The sequence below is a fragment of the Bubalus kerabau genome, chromosome 4 (assembly GCF_029407905.1).
Source record: "Bubalus kerabau isolate K-KA32 ecotype Philippines breed swamp buffalo chromosome 4, PCC_UOA_SB_1v2, whole genome shotgun sequence".
Taxonomy (NCBI): domain Eukaryota; kingdom Metazoa; phylum Chordata; class Mammalia; order Artiodactyla; family Bovidae; genus Bubalus; species Bubalus kerabau.
In genome coordinates this window covers 90,287,841-90,303,435 of record NC_073627.1, presented here as the reverse complement: position 1 = coordinate 90,303,435, position 15,595 = coordinate 90,287,841, and the positions used below count along the sequence as shown (strand labels likewise).

Below are 15,595 nucleotides of genomic sequence, written 5' to 3'. Positions count from 1 at the left end.
TATAGGATGAGGTGACAGGCAAGTACACCAAAATGAGGGCTTGAGATTTTACGGCATTTCATTGCTTGATATCACCCCTGATTCTCATAACAGTGGATAATCCTGTACTGGCTACTTCCAAAATGAATATCTAGGGGACACTGGAGGAGATGGATTAAGCCCTTTACAATCATAAACTTTCCTGAGGCTCACTTTAGCAAGCAATGAAACAGGAGGCGGGTTATTTCCAGACTCCAGCAGTCCATGTTCAAAGGCCAGTGGAACCTCAGGGGAAGAATATGCCCCACAAAACAGCATCATCTTTGAACAGGGATGATGTGCTTCTCCTCCTATATCTGTCCTCTTTCATTATTGAAGCATTAAAAATACTCTCTTTGACAGAGGTGGCATGTTTTATTTTTCCAATTAGGTTTCCTTGGGAACTGGTGGAAAGGTGTGTGCGTGGGATGCTCCTAGAGAGAGAAGAAATCTTGAAAGTGTCTTACCTAATGAAGGGATTGTTGGAGAAGGGATTAATAGACAAGACCCACTTGTGCTCCAGGACATTCTTTTACAATGTGATTGCTGTTATATAAAATTGACTGAGATAATCTAGGAAGAGCACTTAGAACTGTGTTTGGCACAGAGTAAACACTCAGTAAATGTTAGTTATTATTATTATTGTTAATAAATGGTTAGGAGAATAACTCCTTCAAAGATGTCCAGAAGAAAGAAGTTTGACTTGGTGAATTATAATACTTCCAAGCAGTAAAATTCTATGATTCAATTTTTTCATGTGAAAGTGGAAACTGCAATACTTGTGTTCCCCCATATATCCATTCATCTGACACTTACTGAGCATTCATTGACTGTAGTGATGTCAACAATCTAATTTACTTTCCTGTTTGGTAAGAGGAATAAATAGAAGACCTTTGTAAATAAGATGAAAGGAAAAATTCCACAGCCCTAAGGAGAAAACGCTCTTTTATTTCAGTAGATAGGCTGTAAGCAGAGTTTTTATCTGAAACAAAGCTTCCAAGCAGACTCAATATTGTGACACCTTGATTCTGTGTTGTGTGCAGAGCTAAAAACAATCCTCGAGTTGGAGCTCTCAAAGGTAAAATTACCAAAAATGCAGAGTCATACTTTAATACAGTGAAAAGCTCTGAAATCAACATCTATTTGGCAAGTAGAAGGTGCCAAAAAACATTCCATGAAGTGCTTTACCACCAAGGAAATCTATTAAAAATGAGATTAAAAAAAATATCCATATGGTTACTGTATTAGTCTGCTTGGGCCACCACAACAAACACCATAGACTAGGTGGCTTGAGCAATAGAAATTTATTATAAATACCACAAATACCAGCTGCCTCAGGGACAGTAAGTGGTTTTCATCTCATCTCCATTTTTGTTTCCCTAAACCAGTTGGCCAATTAGTGTGGTCAACATACCAGCAGCTTTCACTTTGTCTATTACAGAACTAGAATGTCATGCTTGAAATTGAAAAGATCAACCCATAAAAATTCTTCACTACTGGGTTGTGGATCATGTTGGTCTCATAGACCTAAAGACTTATGCTCAAAACCTCTAAGTGGCACAAGGGAAAATGGATTTTGGGGACCCCAGAGCTATTGTTCAGGGCTTGCCAAACAAGGTGTGTATGAGTCATTTTCAGAGCAAACTCAGAGTTCTGGAATGGGTCAGCAAAGGGCTACAAGGACAATTTCATTTGTCATTTGCCTTTCCTGTTTAAAAAGGGAATAAAAATAGGATAGCCATGAAGAAGAAAGTCTGTTAGACCCAATGATGAAAAATCAGAGTTGCATTTGGAAAAATTCAGTTACTCAACTCAAAGATGAGTCCTTACTGACTCTTATGGACAGAATGTTGTGTCCCTCCAAAATTCATAGGTGGTGCTGGAGAAGACTCTTGAGAGCCTCTTGGACAGCAAGGAGATCAAACCAGTCCACCCTAAAGGAAATCAACCCTGGATACTCATTGGAAGGACTGATGATGAGGTTGAAGCTCCAATACTTTGGTCACCTGATGAGAAGAGCTGACTCATTGGAAAAGACCCTGATCCTGGGAAAGATTGAAGGCAGGAGAAGGAGGCGACAGAGGATGAGATGGTTGGATGGCATCATCGACTCAATGGACATGGGTTTGAGCAAACTCCAGGAGTTGGTGATGGACAGGGAGGCCTGGGGTGCTGCAGTTCATGGGGTCGCAAAGAGTTGGACAAGACTGAGTGAACTGAACTGAACTGAGGTCATAGGAGTGAGACCCTGATGCTACAGGATTAGTGTCCTTGTGAGAAGAGACTTCAGAGAGCACTTCTCTACTTCTTCTTGCTCTTTCCACCCACACTCCTCACCCTTTTGTGTATGAAAGGCTCTATGAGGACAAAGAGAGAAGACAGCCAACTGCACGCCAGGAAGAGAGCTCTTGCCAGAAACTGAATTGGCTGAAACCTTGACCTTAGACTTCCAGCTTCCAGGACTAGAAGAAAATAAATTTCTGTTGTTTAAGCTGCCTAGTCTGTGAATTTTTTGTTATGGCAGCCCAAGCAGACTGATACACACCTACCATATAGATAGCTACCTTTTTAAAGTATCTTATTTTGAATCTTTTTTTTTTTTTGCTTTAAAAGAAATCATCGTGTTCACTTGCTATAATTTATTTGAAATTAATTTTTATTGCAGCATAGTTGCTTTATAATGTTGTACAATTCTTTCTTTAGTGGTGACTTCTTTATTTTTAAAATTTATTTTAATTGGGGGGTAATTGCTTTAAAATGTTGTGCTGGTTTCTGCTGTATAACAACATATGGCTTATGAATCGGCCATAAGTATACATGTGTCCCCTCTGTCTTGAGCATTTCTCCCTGTCCCCCATCACACCCCTCTAGGTCAACACAGAGCACTGAGCTGAGTTCCCTGAGCTATACAGTTTCTTCCTGCTGGCTATCTATTTTACACATGCAATGGCAGCCCACTCCAGTACTCTTGCCTGGAAAAATCCCATGGATGGAGGAGCCTGGTGGACTGCAGTCCATGGGGTTGTGAAGAGTCAGACACGACTGAGCGACTTCACTTTCATTTTTCACTTTCATGCATTGGAGAAGGAAATGGCAACCCACTCCAGTGTTCTTGCCTGGAGGCTCCCAGGGACAGGGGAGCCTGGTAGGCTGCCATCTATGGGGTCACACAGAGTCGGACACGACTGAAGCGACTTAGCAGCAGCAGTGTATACATGCCAATGCTACTTTCTCAATTCGTCCCCTCCTCTCCTTCTCCAGCTGTGTCCGAATGTCTGTTCTCTATACTCATATCTCTATTTCTGCCATGCAAATAGATTCATCAGTACCATTTTTCTAGATTCCATATATATGCATTAATATATGATATTTGTTTTTCTCCTTCCGATTTACTTCACTTTGTATAACAGGCTCTATGTTCATCCACCTCACTGCAACTGACTCAAATTCGTTCCTTTTTATGGCTGAGTAAATAATCCCTTTTCCACTCATTCTTTACTGAGTCTTTGAGAAATCTCTTTATTTTTGTTCCCTGAGTTTTTCAGTGTCTTTGCCCTTGTATTATTTACCAATATCCTTCATTCTCTTGACTCCACTCTTATCTCTATGTGTCTATCACTTCTCTCTTTCCAAGAGATAAATCAAGAAGAGGTCAGTTACAAAGCATCTCTTCTGGGAAGGCAGCACCATCCTAAGATATCTGTATTGCTTTCTGAGTAGACATCCTGAACCAAAAGAGAACATTTAAATGTCATACACATTTTTTAAAAAGTGATTAATCTCAGCCTGTCTAGCAGTAGGAAATAATTCACCCCCCCTTAAAATACCATTTTATGGTTTGTTTTACATATAGATGGGAAAAAAAACTAGCATCAAGAATTTAGCATACCAAACACAAAATGATAAGCTTTTACTCAGCAATGGCAACCTGAAAACACTTCATCTGTTTTTCCATGACTTTGAATTGAAACCAAGATTTCAAAATATTTTGCTGTGAGTGATGAAGCTGTCTGGACCCAAGTTTCCCATGAAGCCAAGAAACCATCTTATATTAATGTAAAATGGCATTTGGAGGGGCTGGTGAAATATAATTACTTTCCTTCACTTTGTATTTTGCCCAAATAATTCTGAGGTGCAACCTACAGACAAGACGGATTTCTTTCTGTACTGCTGCTATAAATTGGTTTTTGTATAGTTTTCATGGGCTTTGTAAATCCTGCTGATACAAATCATAGAAGATTTGTCAACATAAAAGCTACTGAAGAATCATAATAAATAATTCAAAAGTCATTCTCATGGTTTTATCATCAATTGGATTACAATTACTCATAGGACCAGTGATATTAATGTCAGTTTTTTTTCAGGGTGGCAATGGAGTTTTTTTTCTTTTTATTAATAGTCAGCCCTTAATGTATCTTATGTGAATAATTAATAGACTTTCTTTAAACTCCTTCAGAAAGCACAATGACAAATGGTGTTATTAACAGTAAGATTCTAAGTGAAGTTATTATTCTCTGTCAATATTCAAATTTAGGCAGAAACTCAAGAGTCAGATCTATCTATTTCATTTTAACTGTGTTCAAAAGGCCTCTGTGTGGATCTTAAGCAGTTGGTAAATACTGTACAGGTCATCTGATATTGAAACTGGATCTCAACTTTTCCTTAAAAAATAAATGTATAGATTGAGAGAAAAAAAAGCGTTATCTCCTTGGAAATGGAACCCATGTACTATGGCCTGGTAGATAAAACACTAATTTTTGCTTTTCTCCTGTATAGTGTGTACTAGGTTTTCTTGGATACTAATACATTTTGTTTTTCTAAGGCAATCATAGATCTAACATGGCTTGGACCTTGAAAACTCCAGTCTGACGAAGAATCTTTGACTATTGGTTTCCTTTCATACTTAGGTCTTGCCCTCTCTCCCCAGCACTGCCCCGTGTTCCCCTTCCACCAAAACTTCCTCCTCCTGAGTGCCAGAATGCTCTTATGTTTCATCAATGTTTCAAGAGATTGAATAGTCTCATTAATAGTGGGGAATTTGGTTCTTAGCTGTTTTTAAACTTTCAAAATGGTTGACCTGGCCATTACACCATAATCATTTAGAAGAGATACTTGCTCTTTGAATAACAGGAAGGTTTGAGGTTTGAAAACTCTCTGTTAAACATTGCTGGGACTTCCCTGGTGGTCCAGTGGTTACGACTCTGAGCTCCCAGTGCAGGGGGTACAGGTTCCATCATCCCTGGTTGAGGGACTAAGATCCCACATGCCACTCGGCATGACCAAACAAACAAACAACCCCCCAAAATCTTATCACTGTGAAGAAAGTAAACATTTTCTAACTAACGGTAATACTTTAGGAAGAAACACATCATGTGGACTCTGGATACCATCTGATTGGATAATCTTGGAAGTCCTTATCAGAGCTAATGTTATGGACCAATGTTCATTATGAAGTCTTTCTACGGAGTTTTAAAATCATAGCTATAACTTTAAATGACAACAATAATGCATTTTAGTTTTCTTAAGAGAAATCTAAGATTACGATCATGTCCATCATCTTTCCCTACTCACCCTTTACTTAGTCACCCAAACATTTTAATCGGCACTATAAGAGCAGATCTTAAAAACCAGATTGAGTTTAGGTGAAGACCAATGCTAGGCTGGGAAGAAATAAGTTAGAGCTGAAATTCCAGAGGGAGAAAGGAAGAGTTTAATATAGTAAGATATTATTTAAGTTGTAAAGTGAGAAAAAAAGAAGAAAAATGGGCATTTTATTCATTATCTATCTAAATATCTAGTTATCTATCTATACAAGTATGTGTATGTGTGTGTGTGTGTGTGTGTGTGTTCTTTTTTCCTAGGGATGTGATAAACTTAAATAAGTCTGTTTGCCCACTGCTGCAACTAGGCAACTCTTAACCAAAGCAAAGACAATTTAGATTTCCCTAAGGACAGAGAGAAGTCTTGGAGGCAAAATGAAATAAAAGCTGCAACATATAAAAAGCATAATACATGAAGAAAGCTTTAGATTTTCAAATTTCAGAACCGAAGAAATTTGCAAGGCCTTTCTCTTTCTCCCTTCACACTGTGAGCAGGTATGTACAGAGTCTGGATGTGTTATGCCTGGAGGACCATGGTGCAGAAAGGCAGGCAGCTTCCCTGAGCACGCCAGCCACGTGCCATCACCTGGCTGTCGTCGTTGCTGTTGTTGTTCGGTTGCTAAGTCGTGTCCAACTCTTTGCGACCCCATGGGCTGCAGTGTGCCAGTCTTCCCTGTCCTTCTGTATCTCCCAGAATTTGCTCAAACTCACGTCCATTGAGTTGGTGATGTCATCTTGGCAAAATTAAAATGTAAGAAAATGCTGGGTTCTGGGTGGGAAAGAATATATTTTAGAATTGTCTTTCAAACGTGGATAAACTCTCAACGTTGAAAATTGGAAGGTCGGTAAATTCTCAGTGACAGCTCAGCTCAGTTGTGTTAGAATCAACAGCATTCTATCAGCAGGCCTTGGGAGAAGATAATTAGCACTAAGCCATTTGAGAAGTCAAATTATTTCTTGGTTCCACAAAATTTACGAATGAAGCAAAAAATCTCCTGCAAAGGGACTTCTTCTGTGAGAAGTGCTCACAGAGGGCTCTTTTAGAGTGCTCTTCAATGCCCGTGTAAAGTCTGGACACAAGGAAGTTCTCAGAGATGAGGTGTCAATGTAAAATTAGTTCACTTGTAAATACGGTTTTGAAAACAGCAGGTTCATTAGATGAGATGGGTTAAACTCTCAGGAGAGTATCAGTGGTGAGTGTGTGGTGTGTGGGCTCATCGTTTCCATTAATAAAGTCGGGAGGCACACCTCATTCCTCCTGGAGCTTGATAAAAATACAACTGGGAAAGAAATAAAACTCAACAGTAAAAAGGCGCTGAATTCTTTCTGTGAAACTGTGCTTTAGGTGGCCCGAGTGTCCTGATTTCACACCTGTTTTTCTGAGTCGAGAATCACAGCTCTAATTTACCCTGCTACTCAGTCATTCCAGCCTGGAAACTTCAGCATCACCCAGAACTGCTTTTTCTGGTTCACTCTCTATGACTGATTTATTAACAAATGGTCTCAGTGCTTCCTCAGAAGCAGCTCTCACATCCAGTCACTGTCAGCCACGCTACAACTAATAGTTGGTCTGAGGCCTTGTCATCTGGGCTACTTAGCAGATATTTTAAAGACAGTTTTATAAGTACTGCTAATAATGACAAGCAATTGTGCAGTGCTTATTGTTCGCCAAGAACTGTTCTATGAGCATTCTAGTCTCACAACGATGCTGTGAAATAGGATAGTCTCCTTGTTTCAGAGAGAAGAAAGACGAGAACAGAGAGGTTAAGTAACTTGTCCAAAGTCACACAGCTGGGGAGTGGCAAATCTTGGATTTGAACTCATGCGGTCTGTCTTCAAAGACTTTTCTCTTAAGGGACTAATGCACACTGGTTGTTTTCATTTAACCCATTACTGGTTTTAGTTGTTGCATTTTTTGGGGATAGGTAAAACAGTTAACTGGTTCAAAATTCAAAAGCTACAGAAGGCTACATACTGAAAAATGCATGCAGAAGTCTACTTGCCACCCCAGTTCCTTACTGCAGACCGCTGTTCTGTAGCAATCAGCCAGTTTCTTCAACAGAATCCAAAGCAAATGCTTCCACATTACTATGTTATTTCCTTCCTTTTTTCCCCTCTTACAAAGAGTACACTGGATGAATTTGGCATGTTGCCTTTTCCACTTAACAACATATATTGAAGATCATTCCATATAAGTGCATGAAGAGCTTCCTTGTTATTTTTTTCTTTCTCTTTTTCTTTTTTTGGGTAAAGACTACAGATGGTTGAAAAGAGGGGTGGGCAAGCTTTTCCTGAAAAGGGCCAGATAGTAAATATTTTAGGCTTTATGGGCCTTATGGTCTCTGTCACATATGCTGCTGCTGCTTTTATCTAAAGCTTCAAGAAGATAAAAACATTCTTATCTCAGGGGTCGTTCAAAAACAGGCTGCAGGCCAGATCTGGCCACAGATCACAGTTTGCTAGGACTTTCCTGGTGGCTCAGATGGTAAAGAATTTGCCTGTAAGGCGGGAGACCTGGGTTTGATCCCTGGGTTGGGAAGATTCCCTGGAGGAGGGCATGGCAACCCACTCCAGTATTCTTGCCTAGAGAATCCCCATGGACAGAGGAGCCTGGCAGGCTACAGTCCATGGGGTTGCAAAGAGTTGGATATGACTGAGCGACTAAGCACAGCACAGTTTGCTAATCTTTGCACCAAATGGGCTCTTACCTTGCCACCCTGTAGCCTACCCTCCCTCACTCTGGCCCCTTCGTTGCCATTCAGAAAGAGCTCTCTTCCTATCTCACAGAGCTGATGCTGCCACTCCACGGCAGCTCCCTGCTTCCAGCAGGGGGATGTCCGTACTTTTCAGGCAGAGCCACAATGCCCTTCCTGATCCTCCCTCCCCATCCACTGCTCTGGTCCAGGCCTCATCAGCTCTGCCCCAACTCCTGCAGCCACCTCACTGTCCCACCACTGCCATCCAATTTCTTGCTGCACATCCGATCTCTACACCTCAGTGCAGCCTCTTGGATCTTTCACAGGCGCAAATCACATCTGGGAACCTATGGCAGCTTGTTGTTGCCCTGGAAGGAAGTCAAGTTGCGTATCATGGTCCTCAAGGCAGGCCAGCTCTGCTGGGAGCTCACTGCCACCATCTTCCCTCCCTCTGCTCCCCACTCTCCAGCCACACTGACTTCTCTGTTCCTCAAACAAGTCAAGCTCATTTTTGCCTCTGTGGGTGCTGTTCCCTTGGCCTGGCTTGTTCTTTTTTTCCAAGATTTTTATTTTTATTTGGATGTGGACTGTTTTTAAAGTCTTTATTGAATTTGTTGCAATATTGCTTCTGCTTTATGTTTTGTTTTTTCCCTGCAAGGCACGTGGGATCTTAGCTCCCAGACCAGGGATTGAACTCGCACCCTTTTCTGCATTGGAAGGCAAAGTCTTAACCACCAGACCACCACAGATGTTTCGGCTGGCTTGTTCTTAAAAGTTCAGCCTCTGTTCAAATACCACTTCCTTACTGAAGCTTTCCCTCACCTCCCAACCTAAAGGGGCCCCTCCACTCGCCCTCCATCGAGTCACAAGGCTTTATTTTCTTCATGGCCCCATTGCTGTCCATAATTATGTCTTGGTTTACATTTGCAGTCTCTCTGCTCTACTAGAATGGTCCTAAAATTCTGCTAGAATTTCCAAGGCCCAGCATATCACCTAACACATACTGGATGAGCACCGAAAAGTTTCTGGTTCAACAATGGAAGAATTTCAGTCCAACTTACTTTTCCAAGTGGATTTCTCCTCCTTCCTCACCTCACATTTCAGTCTCTAGTTCCGCTGGCCTTTTCACCAATCACTAACATGAATTTCCCTCTTAAGGGAACATGTTGTCATTGCCTCCTTTTTTGAGCAACAAACTCCTACTCACTCGTCAATGCCCAGCTCAAATATTACCTCTTCTTTTAAGGTTTTGTACTTTTCCTTGCCTGGGTCTTCCTCTGGAAGGCCCCCAGAACACTTTGTATACACTTTCCTGACATATATGTGAAGGTCACCCAGTTGTGTCAGACTCTATGTGACCCCATGGACTTGAGCCCACCAGGCTCCTCTGTCCCTGGAATTCTCCAGACAAGAATACTGGAATGGGTTGCCATTTCCTTCTCCAGGGGATCGTCCTGACTCAGGGATTTAACCTGGGTCTCCTGCACTGCAGGTAGACTCTTTATGTGACATGATGATGATAAGTCACTTCAGTCGTGCCCGACTCTGTGCAACCCCATAGACGGCAGCCCTCCAGGCTCCTCTGTCCCTGGGATTCTCCAGGCAAGAACACTGGAGTGGGTTGCCATTTCCTTCTCCAATGCATGCATGCATGCTAAGTCACTTCAGTCATGTCCGACTCTGTGCGACTCCATGGACAGCAGCCCACCAGGCTCCTCTGTCCACAGGATTCTCTAGGCAAGAATACTGGAGTGGGTTGCCATTTCCTTCTGGGTCATAATTATTTACCTACTACAGATGTTTATTTATTTGCTTATCATACCCTGGATATACTCAAACATTATATATGTATATATTCTTTCTATATGTAATTTTCATTTTAGCTACAATGAACATTTTGCCTACAGGGGAGGGACATCTTGGATGCTATTTATATAGTAGGTATGGGCACATAGGGCTCCCCAGTGGCTCAATGGTAAAGAATCCACCCACCAATGCAGAAGACACAGGTTCCATCCCTGGGTTGGGAAGATCCCCTGGAAAAGGGAATGACAACCCACTCCAGTAGTCTTGCTTGGAGAATCCCATGAACAGAGGAGCCTGGTGGGCTACAGTCCACGGGGTCACAAAAGAGTTGGACATGACTTAGCAACTAAAGAACAACAAAATGGGCACTAATAAATAAGAGCATTTAGCTCTGTGCTAAGTGCTTTATGTATATTATCTCATGTAACTCTCCTAATATCCCGAATGAGGCAGGTACTGTGATTATCTGCACTTTGCAGATGAGGAAACTAGAAGAAGGTTCGATAACTCGTGTTGGCTCTGAAAATCACTGCCAGGCTGTCCTGCGGGCAGCTGGTGGGGTGGCTCTCTGAAGGCCTGTGTGCCCTTGAGCTCTCAGTGTATCAGCATGGTGCACAAATTTGTCCTGTTACCCTGAGTGAGACCTGGGGACACAGCTCTGCTCAGAGAGGGGTTGGCTGGGGCTCTGTCAACCCCCTGCAGCAAGCTGCTTCTGTGTGGGGGTATAGCCGTCCCTCTGCCAGCCAGATGGACAGGCACGGTGATGAGGGTGCCCTCTGCACACCTGTGATTGTGCGTCCCCAAGGACAGCCAGATGTTCTTGGGGCCTGCCTCCTTCTGCCACATGCTGCAGACAGAAGCTGCTCTGCCAGCTCACCCTTGAGCTAATGCGAAGGGAGCGTGGGGCTCTGGGCAGGAGGGCGAGAGCCTAGGAGGCAGAGGAGACAAGGGCAGAAGGAGCTGCCGTGTCTATTTTCCTTTAGTCATTCCCCCCCGCCCCCTGCAGCTTTACTGAGGTATAACTGACAAACAAACATTCCATCTATTTAAGGTGTACTACGTGAAGATAGGTATACCTCATGAAAAGCACAGCAAAGGAAACAACAGACAAATGAAAAGGCAACCTATGGAGTGGGAGAAAATATCTACAAATCAAATATCTGATAAGGAGTTAATAACCAAAATATATAAGGAACTCTTACAACTCAATAGCAAACAATCAATAAACCGATTAAAAAATGGGTGAAGGATCTGAGTAGATATTCTTCTGAAGGAGACGACATACAAATGGCCAACACATGTGCAAAAAGGTGCTTGACAGGTGCTTGACATCTTTATCCTTTCCTTTAAATGAAGAAACTTTCTTTGCATATTTCTTCAGGGAATAAAGGAAACAGGCGACGATAAGCAAGTGTCTTCTAAGAAGCACAGACTTCCTCTGTTGCAGACAGCATCCCAATGTAAAGGAGAAGGGAGGGTTGGAATGGATTTGCTGTAGTCAGGCTTCATTATCAGCTCATCGGGAAAATTCTGTCTAGAGAAGTGGGTCACAAACTTTAGGGCCATGCTACTCAAAAAGTGTGGTTCTTAGACCAGCCATGTCAGAATGACCTGGAAGCTCAGGAGATCTGCAGACTTGGGGGCCCCACTCCGGACCTGACAAACCAGACCCCAAATTTGAACAGAATCCTCCAGGAAATTTCTAAACACATTAAAGTTTGAGCAACACCAACTCAAGGGTAACTGGTTAAAATGTAAATTTGGGACTCTATGCCTTAGAAATTCTGATTCACTTGATGAGGGTGAGATCCAGAAATCTAACAAGCACCACCTACTTTTTTTTTCCTGCCGACTTTTTTGAGCAACTGTGGTCCTGAGGCAGTGGAAACAGTACAGATTCTGTATTTAGACAGTCCTAAGGCAACAGTCCCAGTATTCTTGCCTGGACAATCCCCAAGGACAGAGGAGCCTGGCGGGCTACAGTCCATAGCGTCGCAGAGTCAGACATGCAGGATCAGCTCTAAGAAGCGACTTAGCACACACGCACAAGAGCAAATCTCAGCTGTAATAGCTACAAACCAAGTAATCCTGAATAACTGCTTCATCTTAAGCTTTAGCATCCTCACCTATAAAACAGAGATACTAAATGTTTATACCTTCAACTGGGAGGTTTAAAGTGATAGCATAGACAAAGCGCCTAGCGCTTAAGCTACGGCACACACACAGTGTGTATAAATGTTAAGTATTGTAGCCATTAGATCAAACAGCTATCTAATGGTTGCAACACCGAATGGTGGACTGGACCACAGTACTGACTAATTTCAACTGCAGGGACTAAAAAGGCCAAAGGGGGTTAACCAAGGAATGATGGCTGTGGTTTCTCTGTTACTTAATCATGGCCCTGAAGACAGAGAGGATTAGACTGCAGCAGCGATCATCTATTAGAAATCACCAGGGACGGGAGTTAAAACGATGATTCCTTGGATGTGTGTGTAATGTATGGCTGAGTCCCTTCGCTGTTCACCTGAAACTATCACAGCATTGTTAATCGGCTACACCCCAAAACAAAACAAAAAGTTCAGAAGAAAAAAGTGCTGATTCCTGGGTGCTGCTTCTCAGTGATTCTACTTCCCACTGGATCTGGGATATGGACCAGGGATCTGCATTTTTATCCCCAGGAGATTTGATGCATGACTCCTCCAATCTCACTCTGAGAAACAGTGGCTTGGAGAACGCGTGTGTGTGCGCTAAGTCGCTTCAGTTATGTCTGACTCTGTGTGACCCTATGGACCAGAGCCCATCAGGCTCCTCTGTCCATGGGGTTCTCCAGGCAAGAATACTGGAGTGGGTTACTGTGCCATCTTCCAGGGGATCTTCCCGAGCCAGGGCTCGAACTCACGTCTCTTACATCTCCTGCATTGCAGGTGGGTTCTTTACTACTAGTGCCACCTGGGAAGCCTGGGTTGGAGAATATGTGCACTTATATGATGAATGTGGAGAAGGCAATGGCACCCCACTCCAGTACTCTTGCTTGGACAATCCCATGGACGGAGGAGCCTGTTAGGCTGCAGTCCATGGGGTCACTAAGAGTCGGACATGACTGAGCGACTTCACTTTGACTTTTCACTTTCATGCATTGGAGAAGGAAATGGCAGCCCACTCCAGTGTTCTTGCCTGGAGACTCCCAGGGATGGGGGAGCCTGGTGGGCTGCCGTCTATGGGGTCGCACAGAGTCGGACACGATTGAAGTGACTTAGCATAGCCTATATGATGAATGAACAGTCTGATGCATGTGGTGCCCTGGCTGGTACTGGGAAGTACACACAGGGACGGATGACTCTGGGGTCCTCTGAGCTGGGAGCTGGGGCCTCCGAGAATGCAGGTCTATGCTGCTACACTAAAATATCGACACACACAACAACCTGGAGAGCAATGAAAAACTGCTGTACCTGGGCTTCTGCAGCTTCGATGCTGTGGGAGAGATTTCCATTTTGTACCGGTTCCGAAGCATCACTGGAGGGTGTCATCTCCACTTCTGTGCTGGTGCTGTTTGGGAGCTCGATTTTTTCTGTGACAAAATTTAGACACACAGAAGGCAAGCAAATGGAGTCAGTGGGGGTAAGAGCCATATTGAGAAGAACATCCTAAAATGTTGGGCCAAGGGAGAAGGTAGTGGCGTCCAAGGGGTGATAAGACCCAGGGCTGGGTTGTGCCAAATGTCTAGGATTTTTTTGCCCCCCCCCCCCCCCCTTTCAGTGTACTCAGCCCTCCTCCTCTCTTTAATAGCTCCCTGGCATCCCTGCTGGCCTATATCTGACCTTGGGTACCCTATCAACTCTAGGGGTATGCCTTCTTTAGATTGGGCAAACTTACCAACTTGCCATTCAAGAACATGAGCATGGACATTTTAAAACCAAAACCATACCCAATCTCCACACCACTGTCTATACCCATGATCACATTCTGCAGAGATTTTCTTATGGCAGGATCTTTTCTTCTGTAATTACATTCTGCTGCTAAGTCGCTTTGGTCGTGGCCAACTCTGTGCGACCCTATAGATGGCAGCCCACCAGGCTCCCCCGTCCCTGGGATTCTCCAGGCAAGAACACTGGAGTGGGTTGCCATTTCCTTCTCCAATGCATCAAAGTGAAAAGTGAAAGTGAAGTCGCTCAGTCTTGTCCAACTCTTAGTGACCCCATGGACTGTAGCCCACCAGGCTCCTCCGTCCATGGGATTTTCCAGGCAAGAGTACTGGAGTGGGGTGCCATTGAGAAGGGACATTTATTAGCTTGGGCTTCAGGAGATTTGAGTCTTAGGCTCTGCTCTGACAGAATCAGGTGGTCATCTCAGGCAAGGCCCTTCATTTCTGCAGAACCTTAACTATGCAATGAGGGGAATCAACTGGGTGACTTCCAAGGCCCAATACTTCTAGTTCTAATTCCCTCAGGCTCAGTGGGTGGAAAGTTCTACCAGGGCATCGGTGTTGTGGGTAGGGCAAACCTGGGAACCTGGCCTTCTCGAAATGCCTGGAGGATACTACTTAGGAGGTTCCACACTTGGGCATCCTATAGAAGACCAGGCAAGGGCAGGGGATGAACAAGTAATTGAAGTAAAAATCTGTGTCATTCCTGACTGAGAAGCAACACTTGGCTAGAGTGACTCTCAGGTAATAGTTGAGTACTGGGACTTCTGGACACTGGGCATCATAGGCGGGCCTGGGTTCATACTCTGATGCTACTGCTTAAGCTGTGGGGTCCTTAGTATGTGACTTAGCCTCTCTGATGTTCAGCTTCCTTATCTAAAACTGGGATGATGCAGATTTAGAGAATGAAATCATGGTGGCCGGGGGAAGGATGGGGAAAAGGAATAGTTAGGGAGTTTGGGATGGGCATGTCCACACTGCTATATTTAAAATGGATAACCAACAAGGACCTACTGTATAGGCTGCGGAGCTCTGCTCAGTGTTATGCAAAGCCTGATGGGAGGGCAGTTTGGGGAAGAATGGATACACGTATATGTACGGCTGAACCCTTTTGCTGTTTACCTGACACTGTCACAACTGTTTGTTAATCGGCTGTACCCCAATACAAAAGCAAAAGGTAAAAAAATCGGGGTGATGATGACAGAAGAACCACCACCGCTGCTCTGACCAATAACAATATGATCAAAGGGCACACCTGCAGAGATTACACAAGAAAATGAACTTAAAGCCTCAGCACAGTGCCTGGAACAGAGCGAGCAAAGAAGAAACTTAAACTGTTCGGATCCACTTTACAGCACCCGGCTTGCACTAGAAGATTTTTTCCAGGGCTCAGAGGAACACCTGCAGGTGATCAGTGACCGGGCACCACTGAGGTTTTTTTGCCATAATTTCAGGGAGAGGGAAATATAAAGGGTTGCCCTCTGGCCGAGCTGGGTTGAGTCTTGGGACTTGTCAAGTCTAGGAGTTTGGCTGTGTGTGGTTCAGTGTCAGGG

The 15,595-nt window shown here is 43.6% G+C and overlaps 1 protein-coding gene across 1 annotated transcript in view; it reads right to left on the bottom strand.

Annotated features, from left to right (window-relative positions):
- SLC24A2 (solute carrier family 24 member 2) overlaps nt 1–15,595 on the bottom strand; it is a 287,857-nt gene that overhangs the window by 27,451 nt on the left and 244,811 nt on the right. The window contains exon 7 of the mRNA XM_055577949.1: nt 13,570–13,688. Coding sequence (XP_055433924.1) covers nt 13,570–13,688 — 119 coding nt within the window. The remainder of the gene's footprint in view (nt 1–13,569; nt 13,689–15,595) is intronic.